This window comes from Schistocerca serialis, chromosome 3 (assembly GCF_023864345.2).
Source record: "Schistocerca serialis cubense isolate TAMUIC-IGC-003099 chromosome 3, iqSchSeri2.2, whole genome shotgun sequence".
Taxonomy (NCBI): domain Eukaryota; kingdom Metazoa; phylum Arthropoda; class Insecta; order Orthoptera; family Acrididae; genus Schistocerca; species Schistocerca serialis.
Genome location: NC_064640.1, coordinates 249674067 through 249699205, shown reverse-complemented (window position 1 = coordinate 249699205; position 25139 = coordinate 249674067). Strand labels below are relative to the sequence as shown.

At 41.7% G+C, this 25139-nt stretch overlaps 1 protein-coding gene across 4 annotated transcripts in view; it reads left to right on the top strand.

Moving 5' to 3' along the window:
- The window catches only part of LOC126469998 (uncharacterized), a 292826-nt gene that overhangs the window by 238281 nt on the left and 29406 nt on the right, over positions 1–25139 (top strand). For 3 of the 4 annotated variants that reach the window (XM_050097455.1, XM_050097456.1, XM_050097457.1), the window contains 3 exons: positions 12398–12525; positions 12642–12782; positions 19646–19816. In XM_050097455.1, coding sequence (XP_049953412.1) covers positions 12687–12782; positions 19646–19816 — 267 coding nt within the window. In that variant the 5' untranslated portion in view covers positions 12398–12525; positions 12642–12686. The remainder of the gene's footprint in view (positions 1–12397; positions 12526–12641; positions 12783–19645; positions 19817–25139) is intronic. The other variant, XM_050097458.1, reaches the window with a different exon arrangement.

Genomic DNA, 25139 nt, shown 5'->3' with positions numbered 1-25139 from the left:
TCTTGCATTTTAATATTCTTTTATAAAAACGGAAGTGAAATTCAGATAATCCGAAAGCCCGCTAAAACGCTACATTCGAGTCATGTGACGCCTGTGATGTCACTGGCTAGCTCGCTGTTGCTCGTACTGTCATAATGCTAATTCAGAGTGATGTCTTGTTTTGGAATTTACGTTTCGGAAAATTGGCTACAAATGGTATGTCGTGTCATAGTGTACAAATACACTCCTGGAAATGGAAAAAAGAACACATTGACACCGGTGTGTCAGACCCACCATACTTGCTCCGGACACTGCGAGAGGGCTGTACAAGCAATGATCACACGCACGGCACAGCGGACACACCAGGAACCGCGGTGTTGGCCGTCGAATGGCGCTAGCTGCGCAGCATTTGTGCACCGCCGCCGTCAGTGTCAGCCAGTTTGCCGTGGCATACGGAGCTCCATCGCAGTCTTTAACACTGGTAGCACGCCGCGACAGCGTGGACGTGAACCGTATGTGCAGTTGACGGACTTTGAGCGAGGGCGTATAGTGGGCATGCGGGAGGCCGGGTGGACGTACCGCCGAATTGCTCAACACGTGGGGCGTGAGGTCTCCACAGTACATCGATGTTGTCGCCAGTGGTCGGCGGAAGGTGCACGTGCCCGTCGACCTGGGACCGGACCGCAGCAACGCACGGATGCACGCCAAGACCGTAGGATCCTACGCAGTGCCGTAGGGGACCGCACCGTCACTTCCCAGCAAATTAGGGACACTGTTGCTCCTGGGGTAACGGCGAGGACCATTCGCAACTGTCTGCATGAAGCTGGGCTACGGTCCCGCACACCGTTTGGCCGTCTTCCGCTCACGCCCCAACATCGTGCAGCCCGCCTCCAGTGGTGTCGCGACAGGCGTGAATGGAGGGACGAATGGAGACGTGTCGTCTTCAGCGATGAGAGTCGCTTCTGCCTTGGTGCCAGTGATGGTCGTATGCGTGTTTGGCGCCGTGCAGGTGAGCGCCACAATCAGGACTGCGTACGACCGAGGCACACAGGGCCAACACCCGGCATCATGGTGTGGGGAGCGATCTCCTACACTGGTCGTACACCACTGGTGATCGTCGAGGGGACACTGAATAGTGCGCGGTACATCCAAACCGTCATCGAACCCATCGTTCTACCATTCCCAGACCGGCAAGGGAACTTGCTGTTCCAACAGGACAATGCACGTCCGCATGTATCCCGTGCCACCCAACGTGCTCTAGAAGGTGTAAGTCAACTACCCTGGCCAGCAAGATCTCCGGATCTGTCCCCCATTGAGCATGTTTGGGACTGGATGAAGCGTCGTCTCACGCGGTCTGCACGTCCAGCACGAACGCTGGTCCAACTGAGGCGCCAGGTGGAAATGGCATGGCAAGCCGTTCCACAGGACTACATCCAGCATCTCTACGATCGTCTCCATGGGAGAATAGCAGCCTGCATTGCTGCGAAAGGTGGATATACACTGTACTAGTGCCGACATTGTGCATGCTCTGTTGCCTGTGTCTATGTGCCTGTGGTTCTGTCAGTGTGATCATGTGATGTATCTGACCCCAGGAATGTGTCAATAAAGTTTCCCCTTCCTGGGACAATGAATTCACGGTGTTCTTATTTCAATTTCCAGGAGTGTACATCTATAAAAACTCCTGAAAAGTTGTTTTTGAGAGTGCCAGAGTATGAGAAGATGCGTAAAATGTGATTGCACTGTACCGGCAAATTGCTTCCCCGTCGACACCCAGGTTCAGTAACTTAACTAAAAACTTGTTGCACTGTGAAGTTAACATTAACTTACCTCCGAGATATGCTGCCCCACTGTTACAACAAAGGATAGCTTCAATCAACGAAATTAAACACCTAGTGAAAATTGTCGTTTTACGCAAAGAAACCTCATTTATTCGGTAGCTCAATTGTTGGAGCAATAGACCCTCAAATTTTATAAGATGATATCTGTAGATCGCTGGTTCGAATCTAACCCGATATAAGATTTTAACTTATTTGTAAAACTACTCGGCAGTCCTCTCTTATGAAAACCAAATCACAATTACAAAACTTCACCACACCGATCAGAAACAGAATATAATTGTGTTTTCCTTGCTGTTTACACTGAAGCGCCAAAGAAACTGGTATAGGCATGCGTATTCATATACGGATGTATGGAAACAGGCAGAAGACGGCGCTGCGGTCGGCAACACCTATGTAAGACAAGTGTCTGGCGCAGTTGTTAGATCAGTTACTGATGCTACAATGGCAGGTTATCAAGATTTAAGATAGTTTCAACGTGGTGTTATAGTCGGCGCACGAACGATGGGACACAGCATCTCCGAGGCAGCGATGGAGTGAAGATTTTCCCGTACGACCATTTCACGAGTGTACCGTGAATATCAGGAATCCGGTAAAACATCATATCTCCGACATTGCTGCGGCCGGAAGAATGTCCTGGAAGAACGGGACCCAAGACAACTGAAGAGAATCGTTCAACGTGGCAGAAGTGCAACCTTTCCGCAAACTGCTGTAGATATCAGTGCTGGGCCATCAACAAGTGTCAGCTTACGAACCATTAAACGAAACATCATCGATACGGGAATTCGGAGCCGAAGACCTTCTCGTGTACCCTTGATGACTGTACGACACAGAGCTTTACGCCTCGCCTGAGCCCGTCAGCATCGACATTGGACTGTTGATGACTGGTACACTATGTGATCAAAAGTATACGGACATCTGACTGAAATGGCGTTCAAGTTCGTGGCGCCCTCCATCGGTAATACTGGAATTCAGTATGGTATTGGCCCGTCCTTAGCCTTAATGACAGCGTCCACTCTCATATTTATACGTTCAATCAGGTGCTGGAATGTTTCTTGGGGAAAGGCAGCCCATTCTTCACGGAATGCTGCACTGAGAAGAGATATCGATGTCGGTCGGTGAGGCCTGGCACGAATTCGGCGTTCCAAAACATCCCAAAGGTGTGCAATAGGATTCAGGTCAGGACTCTGATCAGGCCAGTCCATTACAGCGACGTTATTGTTGTGTAACCAGTCCGCTACAGGCCGTGCATTATGAACAAGTACTTGATCGTGTTGAAATATGCAATCGCCATCCCCGAATTGCTCTTCAACAGTGGGAAGCAAGAAGGTGCTTAAAACATCAATGTAGGCCTGTGCTGTGATAGTGCCACGCAAAACAACAAGCGTTGCAAGCCCCCTCCATGAAAAACACGACCACGCCATAACACCACCGCCTCCGAATTTTGCTGTTGGCACTACACACGCTGGCAGATGACGTTCACCGGGCTTTCGCCATACCCACACACGGATGTCTGATCGCCATGTTGTGTACCGTGATTCGTCACTCCACACTACGTTTTTCCACTGTTCAATCGTCCAATGTTTACGCTCCTTACACAAAGCGAGGTGTCGTTTGACATTTACCTGCGTGATGTGTGGCTTATGTGCAGCCGCTCGATCATGAAATCCAAGTTTTCTCACCTCTCGTCCAACTGTCATAGTACTTGCAGTGGATCCTGAAGCAGTTTGGGATTCCTGTGTGATGGTGTGGATGGATGTCTGCCTATTACACATTACGACCCTCTTCAACTGTCGGCCGTCTCTGTCAGTCAATAGACGAGGTCGGCTTTTGTAGTGTACGTGTCCCTCCTCGTTTCCACTTCACTATCACATCGGAAACAGTGGTCCTAGGGATGTTTAGGAGTGTGGAAATCTCGCGTACAGACGTATGACACAAGTGACACCCAATCACAGGACCACGTTGGAAGTCCGTGACTTTCGCGGAGCGCCCCATTCTGCTCTCTCACGATGTCTAATGACTACGGAGGACGCTGATATGGGGTACCTTGCAGTAGGTGGCAGCACAATGCACCTAATATGAAGAACGTATGTTTTTGGGAAGGTGCGGATACTTTTGATCACATAGTGTAACATGTTGCCTAGTCGGACGAGTCTAGTTTCAAATTGTATCGAGCGGATGGACGTGTACGGGCACTGAGACAATCCCATGAATCCATGGACCCTGCATGTCAGCAGGGGACTGTTCAAGCTGATGGAGGCTCTGTAAAATAGGTACGACTGTGGCAGGTGACACGTACGTAAGCATCCTGTCTGATCATCTGCATCCATTCATCTCCATTGTGCATTCCGGCGGACGTGGGCAATTACAGCAGGACAATGCGACACTCCACACGTCTACAACTGCTACAGTGGTTCCAGGAACCCTCTTCTGAGTTTAAACACTTCCGCTGTCCACCAAACACCCCAGACACGAACATTATTGAACGTATCTGGGATGTTTTGCAACGTGCTGTTCAGAAGAGATCTCACCCCCTCGTGCTGTTACGGATTCATGGACACCCCTACAGGATTCATGGTGTCAGTTCCCTCCAGCACTACTTCAGACATTAGTCGAGTACTTGACACGTCGTGTTGCGGCGCTTCTGCGTGCTCTCGGAGGCCCTACACGATATTAGGCAGGTGTTCGTTCCTTTGGCTCTTCAGTGTATATGCACTTAGCAGTCACTGTTCACACGAATGACGTTCTAAAAGATTTTTGCTAGTAATGTGACCACACATTTTCTACGTTATTAGAAAAAATGTTTTATCTTCGTACTGTCCAGCTAGGATCCTTATTGTTAACCTTTTGCAGTTTCATCATCGTACACAATGATGAAGTAAGTCTGCTCAGACGCTACAGTTAGTTTAAACTTACAAATATCACAGCCCTGCGTTTTTCACCTGCGTGTTTTACACGTTTTATACCTCTCCGTATGACGTCATCGTCCTATACGTCCTTGTACTGTTGGCGTATGGTGATATTTTCACTACTAGTAATGCTTTCCAAAAAAGTGAATTGTCTGTTCGCAAAGTAAATACACTTATTCCCTGTTGTCCATTTCTCAGATTACGACTAAGGCGAAGCTACGTAGAATACATCCCACGTCGAAACGACTGTTACAATCAGTTCTTGCTAACGCTATTTTCGAATTTCGTGTAAAACTTTTTAAAATATACGACCCTACCTGGATTCAAACGTGTGATCACTTAATCTGCAGTCGGATACGTTATCCGTAGCGCCACCGACCGCCTTGTATATGCAGTGCCTTTGCTTAGTAACTTATACATAGATAAGCAGCACTAAGTTTTGCCAAGAATAATTGTCTTGTTTGTATTACAGAATGATGGAGGACAACAATCAGTTGTCCTTTCTTTTAAGACTTTATTAAAACAAATCTAGATTTCGGCAGTAAGCAGCCTTCATCAGTGCAGTATTTCAGAATTTTAATACGTGCACTAATACGTCAGTCAAATGGTTCAAATGGCTCTGAGCACTATGGGACTCAACTGCTGAGGTCATTAGTCCCCTAGAACTTAGAACTAGTTAAACCTAACTAACCTAAGGACATCACAAACATCCATGCCCGAGGCAGGATTCGAACCTGCGACCGTAGCGGTCTTGCGCTTCCAGACTGCAGCGCCTTTAACCGCACGGCCACTTCGGCCGGCTAATACGTCAGTCCCCTGTTGTTCCGTCTGCCGTCACAGTTCATTGAAGACTACTCTTTGTTTGTGCTTTGGGTCGTAGCTCAAGACAGATAGTCGACAATATTATACGGACCCATTTTCAAAAGTTCTACAATTCTTAGTTTTGAGCGAGTTTAATGATGTAGCAGGGAAAAGAAATGTCCGTCGTTTGCACATATTTTCGCTCTAATTTGGTGGAATGCAAATGCATGAACTTTCGCCAGGTTTCCACCATCAGCGTTCACAAAACTCCTTTCTATTGTTACTTAAAAATTGTAATTGCGTTTTCCACCACTAAACAGGTAAACTGTTCGCAGAAAAGTACGTAAAAACCTAGTAAAAATGGCTCTGAGCACTATGGGACTCAACTGCTGAGGTCATTAGTCCCCTAGAACTTAGAACTAGTTAAACCTAACTAACCTAAGGACATCACAAACATCCATGCCCGAGGCAGGATTCGAACCTGCGACCGTAGCGGTCTTGCGGTTCCAGACTGCAGCGCCTTTAACCGCACGGCCACTTCGGCCGGCTTAAAAACCTAGTAACTTCGGCTAACGCTCCGTAATACACATATAACTTTGTCTTACTCCTAGTCTGTGACGTCACCAGAGCGTCAGCCAATAAGTGTTTTTGCGATCGCGTGACCAGATCTTGTTATTTAATGATTTTTAAGCTTTAATTTCATAAAACTACCAGATATTTTGTGAGAATATTGAACATAAGTGCTATTTATATCTTACATAGGAATATGCAGAATAACAACAATCCGAACCATATTTTTAACATAGGAAAATAACCTATTCCACATTACATAGGGGTGTCCGGTTTCCATCGGTTGAAATCGCAGATCTAGTTTCATTTTTCCTTGCTGCCTTTATATGCTTGCTACCGTTCGCAAAAGGCTCAGCCATGATTGTCAAGGGCACCCATACGATAGTTTGTAGGGTGGGTGGGGGGGGGGGGGGGCGGGCAAGACTTGGAGGTATGGAGTATTTTTAATATTTTGTAAGACGAATGGCGACTTGTAAGTAGTCATAAAAAATGTCCCGGTTCCGGCCGTGTTAATGTTCCTGAAAGAAAAACACTTACTCCAATACATTATTTACTTTCCCTGAGAGCTTGGAGAGGGGGGGGGGGGGGGGCGCTTCCACAACGCCTCCCTAGCCTCCCTTTGTTGTTGTGTAGACGCTCAGAGGTGATGATTTTCTTTTCTATCTTGCACGACAAAAACTAAGTTCCGTCTGCGGCAGAGAGTAGATTTTATCTTCGTTACTGTATTGGGTTACGACGACGTCAACGGTGCAGCGGATTGTTTTCAACAGACGCACAGTTTCTCTGTTAGAATCAGCTTTTTCATCACGATGGATCACCAGCATTCGAAAAAGAAGAAGTTGAAAGCCTTTCGCACCCGTTTCTCCTGTAGCATGTCCGCGTCGGTAGCTGCGTGGTCTGCATGGCTGGTTGCCAACCGAAGGGGCTTGAGTTCGACTCCCGGCCGCGTCGGGTATTTTCTTTCTCCGGGGTTGGATATTGTGTTGTGCTCATCATCACCGACATCTAAGTTGCCTAGATGGCGTCACCTTAAAAGACTAGCACCCGACGGCGGCTAACCGCTACTCGAGAGAGAGAGAGAGAGAGAGAGAGAGAGAGAGAGAGAGATATAGAGATACTTTTTATCATTTCTGTGCGGATGAAAAGAAACTGTTGGGCTATACAACAAGGAATGAGATGTATACATGACATTTCACTCCGTTTCGATGAGGGAAACTAGTGTCGCACCATCGGTAACCGAAAATTAAAGCGAAAGAATTTTCCGCCATGAAAACAACTAAAAGTGAAATACTGCCTATAGTTGTAAGTCAAGAAATTTGAATCAATGGAATTATGTATTCGGAGACATTCCTTCTTTTCACACCATTATTTGCTTTGTCTTGTCCACTGATTTTCAGAAAAATTCTAAAGAAACTTTTACAAAGTATTAAACAGAGAAGCTACATCTCGACGTATGACAGGGGAAGGAGATACAAAATGAAAGGACTAAGAATAAAACAGTTATAATTAATATTGATTTATATACACTTCTTCACCTAGGCATAGCCGTATTGGTAGTGGGGTAGTTTTGTCTTTATCTGACCAGAAAATCAAATGGTTCAAATGGCTCGGAGCACTATGGGACTTAACATCTATGGTCATCAGTCCCCTAGAACTTAGAACTACTTAAACCTAACTAACCTAAGGACAGCACACAACACCCAGCCATCACGAGGCAGAGAAAATCCCTGACCCCGCCGGGAATCGAACCCGGGAACCCGGGCGTGGGAAGCGAGAACGCTACCGCACGACCACGAGATGCGGGCCCAGAAAATCACTCACTCACTCAATTGTGAGTGGATCTGTGATACTGCTTTGATCTTGAACCTCCATAGGTCGACATTTTCACGTAGGGCCTACACTAAGTTCTGCGAAAGATGCAAATATATTTGTTTGACTTCTACGGCGTTAATATAAAGTTGTCGGCACTTAGGGCGACTCTGATTAAAGTTAAAACTGAGACTTCTGAAGATAATTACCTTTATCCGTTTTGTCAAGAGATGAGAAGCTGATTCATGTGGCTCGTGTGAATACCATTGCCAGTCTTATGCAATGGACGTCTTAGTTGAGTCACAGTCTTACGTTAGACTGTGGTTTAGTCACACCAAACACTCCACTCATTAGACACATTCCTTTGTCATAGTAACTATGTCTGCCTTTATCAATGTCCTCTAACATTCGACGATACTTTGAATGTTATTTACCTTCTGAAAAGTCTTCTTTGGCTTATTGGGTTTACTGTTCTGAATCTTAAGCGTATTTTCTCTTTAATGTGTATTAACTTCTGTGGTGATCCTGCAGGCATCCTGTTGGCGAACCGATTCTAGTCTCCGTATTGAGCCCTGACCAGACAGAGCTGCGGTTGCTCATTGTAGAGCGATTGCAGTTCCATCTTTTTGATCAAGCCTTTACGATTTGCTAGGGGAGAAGAGCCAGAAACTGTAACAAGGAATTGTAAGAATCATTAAGGATTACTCAAGGAGATGGAACTACAGTCCAGCAACCGCAACTCTGTCAGGCAAGCGCTCGATACGGGGAGACGGGAATCGGCCCGCCAACAGGATCCATGTAGGATCATCGTAGAAGTTAATACACATGAAAAGGAAAATACGGTTAAGATTCAGAAAAGTAAACCCAATAAGCCAGAGAAGACTTTCAGAAGGCTAATAACGTTCGAAGTACCGAACAACGTCAGAGGTCATTGATAAAGGTAGAAATGGCTGTAATGACAAAGGAATGTGTTAAATGTGTGGAGAGTTTGGTGTGATTGAACAATGGTACAGAGGTGTCCATCTTACAAACTCACCAGTTTTTATTTTGTCTAAGATGGATAACATATTTCAATTTACTGTTTCTGGTTTTTAGTCATTCACGCTATGATCTTAATTCTGAAATGTCGACTTTAAATTTTCGTCAACTGTGTTTGTCCAGGGATGTCCTAAATACTAACGCAAAACCCGTATTTTAAATTGTCGGGACTCCCCCTTCTTCCGGACTTTGCCCCGAAAAGGGCGGAGCCGTGGCAGCTCGTCGCTGATTGGCTGCCGTTGTAACTTCTACAAGAAGCTTTGCGATTGGCTAGTGGCAAACACCTGCGGCAAGGGCTTTTAGGGGGGCATACAAGCCACCAACTGGCAGTCAGATTTTGACCTGCTGTCGACGGGGATGGTGGTAGTGTTGCTGGAAAGCGTGAGTCTTAACTTTTTAATTTGACACATCGTATCTACCGAGAGCCTACCATTATTGGCACAGTCGCGTAAGTAATCTCATCCTGTTGCGCACATACGGTCTGCATTGCGTGATCGAAGTGATATATGCTACTTTATTTGCAAGCTGGGATGGTTCAGCTCTTCATATTCATGTACGTTAATGCGCAGCAGAATTTTGAATGAGCGTCAAAGTGGAAGACGTCAAATACGGTATGTGCATTTTATAATAATGTGTGATGTTTTGAGTCAAGTTCGATGTCTTGGAGTTTATCTGCAGCATTTCTTCTCAATTTGACAAGAGCAATTTCTAAGCCTCATGTTGTGGTTCTGGGCGATTTGCAGTCTGCTGCCAACTTTTAAATTGGTGATGTCTTCATAAGCGTTGCAGTGCCGAAATTAAGACCGCGCACATTTATTACCGCATTTCTATATATAATGTGGTGTAAAAGTGGTTCACTTTTCTTGTAATGGATGTGCAGTGACATTTGGTGCATCCTCGCCACATTTTATTTGATTTCCTCTCATATTTTATGGTATGTATGTGACAGTTCCAGTTTGCGGCTGATCTTCACACTTTATTATACACCCTTAGGAGTGTGACTGAATTGGGCACCTCCCAAAGTGTGCGTCTGCCATAGGCTCCGCGAGACAGCAAAAGCATTGCACAGGTTCTGGGGGAACACTGATGGTTGGTAGATTTCAGGCAAAGTTTATGTAGGCAGCCAGTGTGATTCGTGACTGCTCAGCTGTTGCCCACAACTGAGATTGGTCAGAGCTGGGTCTAAGGGTCATACATCTCACTCGATGGCATCCCAGATGTACTTGGAAATTGTATTGTGTTGTATTAAACTGGGCACCAAGAAATAATGGAGAGTCTTTGTCCTGCTGTAGCCCTCAGTGGTTCACACCTCCCTATGTCTGTGTCGGTCATAGGCCCCATGGGACAGTAAGAGCATTACATAGGTTCTAGGGGAATACTGATGGTTGGTGGATTTCAGGCAAAGTTTATGTAGGCAGCCAGTGTGATTCGCGACTGCTCAGCTGCCGCCTACAACTGAGATTGGTCAGAGCTGGGTCCAAGGCTCACATATCTCACTCCATGGCATCCCAGATGTACTCAGTAGAACTTAGACCAGATGACTAGTAGGGGGTATTGTATTGTATTAAACTGGGGACCTAGAAACGATAGAGAGGCTTCATACCACTGTAGCCCTCAGTGGTTCACAACCCCACAACATTCCACAGCAGTCTACCCACTCCACCGCTGCCCCACACCGAACCCAGGGTTATTGTGCAGTTCGTCCCCAGTGGAACACCCCCCCACCTCCCACCCCCCTCACCGCTAATGTCTCGTACCAGACCCAGACGAGTGTAACCCCAAATGTTTGCATGGTGGAGTAATTATTGTGTATGTGTACATGGAGACAGTGTTTGCACAGCAATTGCCAACATAGTGTAACTGTGGCAGAATAAGGGGAACCAGCTCGCATTTGCCGAGGTAGATGGAAAACTGCCTTAAAAACGACCCACAGGCAGACCAGCACACCGGACCTCGACACTAATCTGCTGGGCGGATTCGTGCTGGGAACCAGAATGCCATCCCACTTGGGAAGTAGCACAATTAGACCACGCAGCTAACCGGGTGGGCACTAGCAGGGAGTACTCAAGGACCTGCATTGCCTTGGTGTGTTCTTCAAACCCTTCTGACAATCAAGAGCGATGATCATGTAGTACATTATTTAACTGGAGGCATAGGCAGCCTACAGCACAAAAAAACAGATTGTTATGTTCAGATAGTATTGTCTGAGTTTGAGAAATCAAGACATTTCGTCCAATTTGAACGTCTCCCACACAAAATGTCTTCACCACTCAACTGAATGGTGCCCTGGTGGCAGTCGGCATAGTATGGTTTTTGACATACTCAGACTATGCCCTTAACATGTATGATGGACTCACCACTCCAGGCGACCTTAAAATATTCAAAGATGGTGCTCCTGTGCCCTTGTTATAGCGTGAGTAAAATAACTTTGTGATTGACAGACTGCATTGGTGGGGATCAGTGTTGCCAGTGTACAGCCAACTGCACTTGACAGGCCTCTGCATCTGTCTACAAAACAGGCAATCCACCAAGTTTGTGGTGCTTAAGAAAGAAGTATAATTTGCCCAAATTTTAAGTGATTGATGAATTACTACACTATGACACATCGATCTACTCCCACAATAAGTGTGAGTTGACAGTGACTCCTCTCATGAACATGGTGTTGCACATGGCGGTTGACTCAAGTGGCAACAACATTTTCCTCCAAATCAAGATACTCGTGGTACACCATTGACATCATAGTGTGTGTAAATCCGAGTGTCTGCACCACAATAGAGTGAGTGTTTCTTGTGTCAGGCGTCTGTGGTATGATCATGATCATATGTGGCGATGTCGCATATCTTGTGCGTCGTGAGAGGGTGTGGATTGGACAGCAATTATCATCGCCATTTGGGTCAGTCACTTGGTTAATACCTTGAATAATCTTGCTAATATCCTGAAAGAAGAGAAGTTAAGTCTTTTTGCCTAAGTGAAGTTGTAACCACTACTGGCTCTGCTATACACTTCTTGGATACAGAAAAGTAAGTATTCACCATCCTGCCACGAAGTTCAAGTACTTCGTATTATTCATCTTACCCTGCAAGAATGGCAGTAAGCATATAGTAAGTTAATTTAGCTTTTGTTGCTATCAAGTACTCAGTTTTCTTTAGCCCTTATGTTTATAATATGTATAAAGAGAAACAAGGACAAAATTTACTTAATTACTGGAAGTAATCTTGCTAATTGTTACACAGTAATGTTTCATCTTCTAGGCTCTGTCACACTTGCATTTTTATTCTTTGATACTTTGTCCTCTATGCCTTATCACAACTTTACAATTAGTGAATGTGCTTCTGTCTCTTAATAATGTTATGAGTTTTATTGAAAATGATATTATAACTTGCCTATAAGATATTCAAAATTATAGGTCCACGATTGTCCACCGGATTTCTCCACAGTTTTATTTTTGCTTTACAGGAATAGAAGCCACGTGATGGTATATATCAAAAATCAGAATTAAATACATGAATTGGAAGCTGATATGTGGGCCTCGAGTCGTACATTCTTGCATATACAACTCCTGAGACTGGAATAGAATGCGTTAGGTAATGATTTTAATCCATTAAATTTTTTAAAAAAGCTAATGCTATATATTTATTTCACTATTATTATGATATTATACTGCAACACATGGTGTCTTGAATGTAACATTGTGTTCTAGGCCAACGGCTGCAGGGCTTGGAGGTGCGAACCACGGTGGCCAAGCATGTGGCTCCGCAGTGAGCAGCGTGAACGAAGGGCTGTTGCTGTGTCCACACGTGGTGGTCGCATCACACGACGACGCACAAATCTGCTCAAAGAGGTATGTGTGCAAAAGATTTTGATAATAAGGAAGTAGTTGTTTTATCTTCTAGGCTCTGTCACACTTGCATTTTTATTCTTTGATATTGTCCTCTATGCCTTTTCACAACTTTATGATTAGTGAATGTGCTGCTGTCTCTTAAGAATGTTATGAGTTTTATTGAAAATGATGTTATAACTTGCCTATAAGGTATTCAAAATTATAGGTCCACATTAGCTGTTCGACATTGACCCTGTGATCATACAGAGAAATGATAAACTGTACACAGGCCAATGTATGTATGTGATGAAAGTTGATTCTGCTAAAAGAGTGACTTTCTAGTAGAGGTATATGTTTGTCATTTCTTGTTTTGTTTGTACGACTACTGATTCTACCAACCCATGTTTTCTTTTATTGACTCTCGTAATTGTGTTGCCAGTATCAGCTTATTTGTTTATTTTTTGATGTACTTATAACCTGTACATAAAAGCATTACCAAAACCAGTGTGATATGTTGTACAAGAACACTTATTTGCTCCACCTCTAATTGTGTTATTGAGTGAAGTGACACAGTGGTTAAGACACTGAACTCACATTTGGGAGGAGCAGTCTTCAAATCCCTGTCTGACTGCCTGGATTTAGATTTTCTACGATTTCCCCGGGTCTCGTTGGGTGACTAGCTGCAAGATTTCTTGAAAAGGACATGCCAGATTTTCTGTTCCATCCTTGTCCCATTCGAGCTTGTGCTCCATTTCTAATATTCATTGTTGGTAGAACTTTGAATCCTATCCTCCTTTCTAAATACATTGTAATTGATTGATTATGAGTGTGCTAGATACACAAGGCATACTTTTTGACAAAAGTCATTATTGGTGCAGCAAAGTTGTGGTCAGGAGCAGGTTCTGGTTAAAACCTCTTGGAAGGAGCAACAACTTCCCATACAAAATACCTTCCAACTTAAGTCTGCATATGGCACATGGAACTAAAAGTGGCCTAGCCATGACCTGGAATGCTGCCACAAAGTTTTCTACTAAATTGTCAAGCAGCATGTAGGTATCAGTATTGCCTGGTAGTGCAATTGGTGTCAGACCTGGCTGATCCACTGATTGTGTGCTTTCATCTATCTTTGACATGGTCTCATGTGTTACACGAGATGTGGAATAGGTTCCACCTCATTGGGATCTACACATGTTTTCTGGGAATTTCCATTTGTCACTGTGACCTGTGGAATGGGCAGAGATTGTACTTTCAGTAATGAGAAGTCGAAGGTGAGGTGGAGGTAAGGGCCTATAACTGGTAGGAGGGCAGGAAGAAAGTTATGTGACTGTTTGAGCCTTGAGTTGATATTATGAGAGGTGTATGCTCTGCTTGGTGTTGTGGCCTGAGTTTATTCCAGTGGGAGACCAGATGGTTTTGACCAGTTAGATCTGCAAACATCTGATGCCCTGTGTTGCTGATAACATCTGCATACTTTCTTAGGTGTGACCAAATGTGCTCTGCTGAGCTGTGGCTGTTGAAGAGGTAGACCTTCAAATAATAAGGAAGCTTGTTAAAGCGTCTGTGGATGATATCAAGAATTCAGTCTCTTATGTCAGAGTTGTAAACGTCCTATGCAGCTGCTCCACATTTGAATTGGATGCCAGATGAAAGACATAGCTGGTCGGCTTTGAGATACAGTTATGCTATCTTGAACTGTTCAACCTCAGATGACATTGATGACACAATTTGCAGGCCCTATTAGACACTACTATGTATGGAACTCCCTCTATATTGGATAGGGCCAGGATAATAGTGTGCGCTACAGTTAACAGTCTGTTAGGATAAGAGAAAAGATATCTGCACTCTACAACCTCACCTGTGGGTATTACAACTTTATAAACCACTTTAACCCATTCTGTATGTGGGAGTTCTCATGATAAGCTTGTGCCTGGCTATAATTTTCGTCTGCTGAAATTGCACCATATTATTTACATTTCACAGAAAGTGGAACCAAATCATTACCACATTTTAATACAACATGGTCTGTTGTATTCTTGGTAAGTTACTAGTTTCTGTTATAACTACTGAAGCAGATGATGTGAACTGTTCTTTGAATATTTCCAAAATCTAGTGGAATAAGCTGAAATAGTGTCAACAGTTGCCATGTTGTCTTGCATACAGTTAAATGCTAATCATTTAGTTTTATTATGAAATTTAAATTAATTTACCATAAAGTGCTACATTTCTCAATGTAATCAGTTTTGCACTGTGTACTTGCGAATAAATTTAAGAGAGGTATTGATAGATTCACTGATTTTATATGAAGCGTTATTTGTTTGCATGTAATTGAAATGTGTTGTTCTTGTGGTCTTCAGTTCAAACATTGGTTTGATCCAGCTCTCCATGCTATTCTATCGTTTGCTAGCCTTTTCATCTCTGAGCAACTACTACAATCTATGTCCTTCTGAATCTGCTTACTGTGTTCATCTCTAGGTCTCCCTCTATGATTTTTATTCCCCACACTTCCCTTGATTACTAAATTGGTGATGCCTTGATGTCTCAGAATGTGTCCTACCAACTGATCCCTTCTTCTAGTCAGGTTGTGCCACAAATTTCTTTTCTCCCCACTACTATTCAGTACCTCCTCATTAGCTACATGACCTACCCACCTAATCTTCAGCATTCTTCTGTATCTCACATTTTAAAAGCTTGTATTCTCTTCTTGTCTAAACTGTTTATCGTCCATGTTTCACTTCCATACATGGCTGTTTTCCATACAAATACTTTCAGAAAGGAATTCCTGACACTTAAATTGATACTTGATGTTAACAAATTTCTCTTCTTCAGAAACGCTTTTCTTGCCATTGCCAGTATACATTTTATATCCTCTTTACTTCAGCCATCATCGGCTATTTTGCTGCCCAAATACTAAAATTCAGCTACTACTGTAAGTGTCTCATTTCCTAACCTAATTCCCTCAGCATTGCCTGATTTAATTTGACTGCATTCCATTAGCCTCATTTTGTTTTTGTTGATGTTAATCTTATATACTTCTTTCAGCACACTGTCAATTCTGTTCAGTATATTAAAATCATAATATTGATGCCACTCCTTAAGTTTTAACTGTGTAGTAATTATTATTACGAAATCTGGAGACACACCCATGGGTATGTGCATTGACACAGGCTTTTATCCACTGTGTGTATCCTTATCTGTGAACTCTAGCCATAGTCATTGGTCTTATGGGAAGTTTGAGACAAAATCCACAACCAACAGGCACATGGCATCTCTTCTGCAGTCCAGTGTAATTTATGTGGAGCTACTCGCAAGGGTGCTTCAGTTTAGTCCATTGTGATAAATATGGTGCTGGGACTGTGCAATTTCAGTTGCATGTGTTTGCAGTCCCAGTCCACCCTCAATTTCAGCACAGATGCCTTGCTAATATGAATGTTGTTGCATCAAAGCATTCATCCTAGTCATCTCCTAGTGTGAGTAGTGCAGCAACTGGAGGATCATGTCTGGAGCATTCTGCTTCTGAGGCCAACAACAATAACCTGTCTCGATATTTAATTGGTGTCCCAAAGAAAAATAAGTTCTCTTTGTTGTTCTATATTATCCCAGTTAATGAAGACAAAAAAAAGGTTGAACAGGGGGGGCAAAAATTGTGTAGTTGCATATTTTTGTGTGGTGACAGGAGGGAGTATCATGAACCAGTGGGGGTGGGGGGAGGGAGGGATGGGATTGGACTGGAGCATCATTTAAATATCACTGTTTCATATTTTTCTTGAATAATTACAAAACAGTAGCTCCTAGTGAATATGCTTTCCAGTGAAAATTAAACTGCATTAAATTTACTACAAAAAAGTCCTATTAATTTTCCCTCGAGGACAAATACATTTCACGTTACAGGGGATGGAAGATGGCAGATTATTAAAAATAGTGTTTTACTAGTATAAAATTACTGCTTACTGTTGGATGAAGTGGGTAAAAGAACAAATATTAAATGTGTGTACCATGTGTATGTGCAGTAGAGCTATAATAGGGGATATATTATGTTCTGGGGGTGTAATAAGGTGGTGGGGGTGGATGGTAGCAGTGGAAGGGGAGGTAGGTCACCAGATTGTAGTCATTCAATCCCCCCCTCCTAAGGTTTGCAAACTGAAGTATGAGCAGATGATTTCCCACTATACATGCCCCACTATATCACAAGAAGCAACTACATGGTGCTTCATGATGTTATACTGACCCTCTGCAGCACACTTTATGAAGCATTGGTGATATAGTGAGCAGACATGTCTGGGGGGGGGGGGGGGTATTTTCCACAAAGTGCATTAGCACTACATGAAATACAGGTATGAATTATTAATAATACTAACACAAGAAATGCATATGGACATAACCTAAATAAATCTTTGCCAGAGTCATCTGGTGTGGCAGCTGTAGCATTTTTCCAGGAAAAGAAACTCCCCCCCCCCCAAGAGTGCTTCTTGATTTTCATTTTTCAGGGAAACTGTAGAGTCCTAGCATTTCATGTTCACTCCTCTTATGTGAGTATAAAAAATAATGTCAATCAGACCTGTTTGTATTGCTATTTTATTTTTAGTTTTATCTCCCTGTTTTGATGTGCTGTGTCCATTCTTGCAATTTGAACAATACCAATTCTCTCACTATTCGGCTCTGAATTGAACTTTTGGGAATGGGCGCTGATAACCTCGCTGTTGTGCGCCCTAAAACACTAATCATCATCATCATCAATTACTTTCACTTTATTAAATGAGTACTTATTTGCGGCTGCAGTTTGCAGTTGTCATGTGAGTTGCTATGTAAGAATGTTGAACAGCTGGATATTTCAATTATCTACCACAGTGAGGAGTCTGTTCGAAGTGTAACATGCTGTCAATATGTATTCTACAATGTCAATCTTATTGACTCCACTATCACTGGCTGGAATACTTTTCACAGCATGAGGGGTATCACATGGACCGAAGGCTCAGTTCTCTCAACATCTGATGAGGCCCACAGGCTTCACCTAGGTGTAATGGAACTTCATATATATCAGCATAAGTCAAGCAGTGCATTACTGCAGATTACTGTTCTAGACTTGAATGTGATTAATCGTTCTGTCAAGCATATTCACACCCACCTTGGAAGATAAAAGGCGAATATGTGGTAAGTGGTTCTGCTAAGTGCAGTCCACTCTTCAACTGCCAGAAATTCATGAATGGAAGAGATTTAAGCAGTCTACCAATAACACAGTTAATAGTGAGAAAAGTGCAGTAATTTTTTGGTCATTCATTAAGTCACTGCCAAATGACCACAACACAATAACACAGCTTTAGAATATGCTGTCAACCATAGAGAGCAGCAAGGTTCCACATTTACCAATCCAGTCCCTTTCCCACAACACTACATAGGTTCCTGACAACATCACACTGAGAAATAATGCACTTCTCAGCCACTGTTTATAGAAATGTACTTTACATATAAGATCACTTAACAACTCCAAATAAGCACTCACTTCATAAACTGAAAATAGTCACACTACATAAATGTGAGCCTAGTGAAGCTCTGTTGTCTGCTCACTTAAGAGAACTGGACAGAAAATGCTGTTGATGTATCTGTCTGTAAACTGAAAAGTAAGCAGTGCTCATGGTAAGGAAAATTGCCTTCCCCAAAAGAATGCTACAGCTACTGTACAGCATGACTCTAGCAATTTAGAACAGTGTTCAGAGATTTACTTAGATTCTATCCATAAGAAAGTAGACTAATGTAGTTAATTACAAACAGCTTCATACAAATAAGTGATCTGCCTGCTCATCACTGTGCAGTCATATTTAATAGCCATGAGAACATCTGGCGTTGTCCATCAAAACTGTTTGTGCTGCTCATATTGATGTTGTCTTCCAGTGGGGTATGAGAGATTTCATTTGAAAGGGAAAAAGTCTGTTTTTTTGTGCAGTGCTCCATCAGTCGCATCTTAGGTTTATCACCGTGTAGAATGAGCTAATATTAACATTTTTTCATTTCATTGTTTGATGTTTTCTCTTATGTCCAGTTTAAACTTCTTTTATGTTCTTCTTATATCTTGTGCATCTACTTATCTACAGCTCATGTTCTCACAGCCATCAAGGACATAACATCACAGAGATGGGTGTTGCTTCTGCATTTGAGGGTAGCAGATTGTAAAATTCTCATCCATAAGTTACGATAGATTTTCTGTTGTTTCTTTACTTAATTTAGATGAACACTGATATAGTTCCTAAAGTAAAGCCATTCCAATTGGATTATTTTCCAGTTGCTTGTCCAGATAACCTGGTGCTCCAGATCTATATATAATCACCTCTGTTACTAAGAAATGGGGGTCTGATTCCTGTCTACTCATTCCGATTCAGAGTTTCTGTGATTTCCTCAATTCAGTTGAGGTAATTGCCACAATGGTTCCTTTGAAAAGGACATGACCAATTCTCTTGGCCATTCATGTCCAATCTGAACTTCGTCTCTACCTGTTATGCCCTCGTTATTGATGGGATATTAAACCCTAACCTTACTCTCTTTTTTGTAAAACTCATCTCTGTATGAATGTAACATAAACTCTAAATAAAAGCAGAAACAATAAGTACTAATGTTTTCTTTTTGTGCACAGTTTTCCTCCACCTAACCACCACATGCTGATATCTGTTGTCATTTCAGATGAAAAATTTCAGAATGCAGAATGTTCCATATTTCCAAAGCTTTTGTTACCATTTGTTAGTTTATATGGTGTGATGTAGTAATATAAAGCAATGTTTTATTTTTTCTTGGATACATATCATCTCACATTAACTAAATGTCTAAAAAAATATAATCTGTACTGTGTTGGATGAACACATTACTAGCTATAACTTTTATTGTTTTAATGTTCACAGACGTGTCGAGAAAATGTCCTGCAAGTGAATGGCCACAATACTGGAATACCTACAGTGCGTGAAGCAAATGTGCGTCGTACACGCCGCTTGAGTGTGACTAGTGACCAACTGATTTCTTCAGCACCTCCAATGCGACACATCAAAAGTGATGCCAAAGATACATTGGTGACTGTTAGTACTAATATTGATCTTATAAAAATTTACTTAATATTACAGTCATGGTGTGAGAATGTGAGGTACTTGCAAAATGAAACTTTGAAAATAATTAAGAGTTGTAGATTGATGCTCAGTTAGATTAGAGTATTGCCTGTGAAAGGTATACATCAGGGCTTGGCACAGTTTTGATTTCTCAGTAAGTTCCAGTTTTGTTTTATTAGCTGTCAGGATTATGATGTCTCATTTTGATGTAGTGGCATAGCATCAAGTGAATAACTGTCTATAGTGTAGCCTGGAACACACAATTGCTGTGGAACTCTGACACTGATGAGCTGTTCATTCTTTGGTACACATGAAGTAACCTCACCTCTGGAACATGTTCAAAAACTGGAAACATTCTGTGAGCTGACTAGTTGTATTGTTTGCTGCATGACAGTTTAGAAATAGAGCATGTAACAGCTTAATATCTAAAACATGTGACATTGTCACTGAAGACTAGCAGTATGAAGCTGTTTGTCAGTTAATACGTTAGTCTTATAAAAGCAGACAAGAAAATATTAGGAATTCTAAAATGAAATCCATTTGCTGTAAATCAGTGTGACATTTTCCTTGGATAAGTCCCTTTTGAAGAAGAAATTCAATTACAAAGTGTACAAAAGTATGAGGTTCCTACATGTCTTGCAACAAAAATCTTTGACACTACCTATATCACTAATACAACTGGCTTTCTCATTCTGCAAAGTGATGGTTGTCTTCTGATGGTTCCTTTTTCTGAGTACTCTCTTGATTCACTGTATGGATTTAAGAGCGTTGCTGTTTATGTGTTGTCTTGGCCCATTCAGATGAGCTGTTGTTTCTATTAAATGGAATGGGAATTTATACATTTATATTATATTGTGAAATAAAATACTTCTGTGATTTATATCTGATCCAGCTAGAACTCAAAACAAAGAAGATAATAATTTCTTCATGTCCAGTTGCTTGCCATTTAATGACTTTTACAATCCATTGAGCATCTACATCTATGCCTACATCTACATCCATGCTCTGCTAGCCACAGTATGGTGCATGGCAGAGGGTACCATGTACCCCTATTAGTCGTTCCTCTCTTTGAATGTTCTGTATGGTAGACTGTTGAACAATTAAATAATGGTTGTTGTTTAAAAGTGAACTATGGATGTAAAAAATTGCAACTGACAACACTTACCTCCGAGTGCCTTCAAGAAGTGCATTCAACAATAGTGTAAAAGAAAATGGAAAGGGCACTTTCCACAGAATTGGTGTACTGTTTGACTCTTGGAGATAAATTCAGATTCACAGTTATCTGGATGCCAGCAGGTAATACAACTTCACCTGCAATCACCTTAATCAAATGGTAATGATAGTACTGCCATGTTCTTATTGGTTGCCATCATGGTTATTTTTACTTCAGCACCATAATCTCAGTTTAAATGCCAAATTCAGTCTTCTTATCCATGCCACTTATACTGTAGGCAGTAGCACAGTAGGCTACCATGAGTGGAAACGTAAAGGTCCTTTTATATGCTGTTTTTCTGTTCTAGCATGCCATGTCACACTTGTGCTCTGTGGGATTCAGTTCCTGTGTAGTACAGGTCTTCTTACCAACTTTATCCATATACTATCATGAGCAGCTACATTAGAGACTTCTACCTTGTCACTTATTGCTCTATCTTTGACCCTAATAGTGGTGGCAATGGACAGTAGCATGGATCCCATATGACATAAAAAGTGTTGGTGAGCCATTGTTAATTATGATCACTCTTAACAACCCACAACTCAGGGAGATTGGTCAGAGTTGCAGTCATGGTATCAAGGCACACACATCCCTCTCAGAGTTGCCTCGAGATTGAGCACAGGTGAGCTGGAGAGGGTGGGGTCTGGGATCCAAGTCATTAGGTCACATGAAAGTGTCCTCATGTTTGTAGAATGGTCTACAGACCTTTCTGACATATGTTGGAAGCAGTGGGATAGTGGGTAGTCCTGGTGAAGTTACATGTCTCCTATGATGTGCTGTAAGTCAGTAAATGGCTCCACATGATCAGATAGCTGACTCTAATGTCATTCACCAATGAGACAATGACATCTATATGAGAGGCACCATTTCATCTCATGTAAACATCCCCTACATGAGAATACCTTAGCCACAGTGCTTTGTTGGAAATTGAGGTTCATCTCCTCATGTGGTTTCCAATGTACTTTGCACTACCATTGGCATGTACCACAACTTGTCAGTACAGGCAACCTCTTCTCAGGTCTCAAGCATCCAGTAGTGGTGTTCTGCACCTGTGCGTATCTCTGTGGCATGTAGCGAATGGAGGTATATTTGAGGGTCAGTGACTTCTTTCCCCATAGCAACGAGATGGTTCTGGAAGGTATGCCTATTTTCAGATTATTAATGTCCAGCACTGAATTGGCAACTGACGTGCTATCTGAGGAGTTTATATCTACTATTGTAATCCATTATAGTTAACAGCCATACCTGTCATCAACACATTACTGCTCACAGCATTTGACTTAAATTGTAGCAGATTTGTTGTTGAATCTTGGAACACATTCTGAACTCAAACACAATGAGGTATCTCAGACAGAGTGACCTCCTCCATGCCAACAAACACGGATTTCAAAAACATAAATCATGTGAAATAGAACTCACATTTTTCTCACAGGACATCAAGAAAGCCATGGATCAAGGCAGTCAGGTATTTCTTGATATCCAAAAAAACGCTTGACTCAGTACCACACCTACACTTAGTATCAAAGGTACAATGACATGGGGTATCAGACAAAATATTTGACTGGAGTGAAGATTTCTTGTTAGGGGGGACACAGAATATTATCTTGGATGGAGGTTCATTGAAAGATGTAGAAGTAATTTCAGGTGTACCACAGGGAAGTATGTTGAGTTCCTTGCAGACAATATTAATTGTAACTTCAGACTTTTTGCAGATGATACTATTATCTACATTGAAGTACAGTTTGCATGAAGCTGTACAAATATTCAGTCAGACCTTGATAAGCTTTCTAAGTGGTGCAATGGTTGGCAGCTTGCTTTTAATGTTCAAAAATGTAAAACTGGGCACTTCACAAAAAAAAGAAATAGTATCCTATGAAAATAACATTAGTGAATTACAATTAGAATCTGTAAACTCATACAAATACTTGGGTATGACACTTAGTAGGAAAATGAAGTGGAATGATCGCATATGCTGTTGTGGGTAAAGCAAGTAGCAGACTTGTTTATTGGTAGACTACCAGGGAAATGCACTCAGTCTATAAAGGAAATTGCTTACAAATCACTTGTGTGACACATTCTAGAATATTGCTCAAGTGTGTGGGTCCTGTACCAAATAGGACTAACATGGAGTATTGGATGTATACAGAGAAGGGCAGCAAAAATGGTCATAGTTTCATTTTATCCACAGGAGAGTGTCACTGAGATGTTGAAAGAACTGAGCTGGCAGACCCGTGAAGACTGATGGAAACGGTCCTGAGAAAGTCTACTAACAAAAGTTTCAAGAACTGGCTTTAAATGATGACTCTAGCAATATACTGCAACCCCCTACATATCACTCTCATAGGAATTGTGGGGAAAGGATTAGCTTAATTACAGCACACACAGAGACATTCAAAACAATCACTTTTCCCATACTTGAATGGAACAGGGAAAATGTCATAATAACTGGTACAGTGGGACTTGCCCTTTGCCATGCACTTCACAGTGGTTTGGAGAGCATAGATGCAAATGGAGATTCCCCAAATTGAGGTGCTCACAATTCTCCCATAACACTGTGCCACTTGAAAACCTCAATGTGTTACGAGATATTAAGGTATGAGGGCATGCCAGTCATAATACACACTGAGCTACTACATCTGCAGAACAGTTGTCTTTAATTTGCTTGTTCATGAGTGTATTTTAATGTATTACACTTTCAAATCCAATAACATAATTTTTTCATGATTTATTTTCAATGAACTATCAAATTTCCTTCAAGCACAACAGCTTTAAAGACATGCTGTAGATGTTTGGAAGAAACTATATGTATTTTCTCTCATTCACTACATAACTCTTCAGTGAAGTGTGTAGATTGAATTAGATTTTCCCTTTAATATATTTCTTTTTCTACAGAGGTAGACTTACTTGTTACTGACTCCTGACAAAAGTGAAATGAGAGCAATAATTTCCTGTAGTATCATATATGGAACTGCCTTAAGAAGAAAGGAACCATTAAGTCCAAGACCAAACCTTGTTGTCCTCTATATTATTATTTAGTCAGCAAATACATTCGTGAGCAGTTCTTCATCACAGAATACTGTATGTGAAGCACACTTTAATACATTACAAATTTTGTCAATTCTACTGTCATGTGCTGTGGTGTAACAGAAATAAGAGGACACTGATCTAGTAATTATTAGTCAGTTAACTCCTTTCATATTTCATGGATCATTTTTCAGACATTTCATCATGATATGAAATGTCTATATTTCTGAATGCCCCTGTTGTCCTTAAATTTTGAACAGGGGTTAACTACAGATTTCGTAAGGGAATGAATGTGTTACATAAATATTATGAATGGTGTCGTTGTCAGCATGAGTAGGTACAAGTCTTGATGTTATATGCTGCAAGCAATCTTTTTTGCACATTCTTGTACAATGAGTACATTATTCGAATGTGTAGGCATGCTCGAGAATATTATTCCATACGACATTAAGTGAATGGATATATGTGAAGTAAAGTAACTTTCTCACATTTTGATTCCCAAAACCACGTGTCACATGAAGAGGAGAAGTTGTTAATCTCGGCCCATAGAATGTGTGTTTCCAGTGTTATTTTGTACCAGTATGATAATCCAGAAATTTTGAACACACAGTTTTACATATTGTATTTGCCCAGTGTTCTGCTGTTGGTGGTGAAGTTTCATCCTGCTTTGTACATAAATCCGTTTTCAGAAAACATTATTTTACTGACAATTTTCGTTCTGTTGCTGTGCCTTTAGAGAAGCTGATAAAATGCTTGCATCATCAGCAAAGACATTTATTTTTGTCTTCTCAGTATGAAATGGTACATCAGTACTGATCTGTGTGCAGTTATATGTATACACTGCAGGGCCTATTCCTTTGGACACGCATGCACATCTGAAGGTAGACTGAATTATTCTTCGTAACAACACAGGCACTATAATGTTGTGGTTAACAATTTATTTCAGCAAAACTTAAAAAGTACTTTGTCATTAGTGAGTCAGTGTTGTGGGAAATGTTTAACCTAACAAAACCAACAGATTAATTTCGGAGTAGACAATGTTTTCTTCAGTCAGCAAAA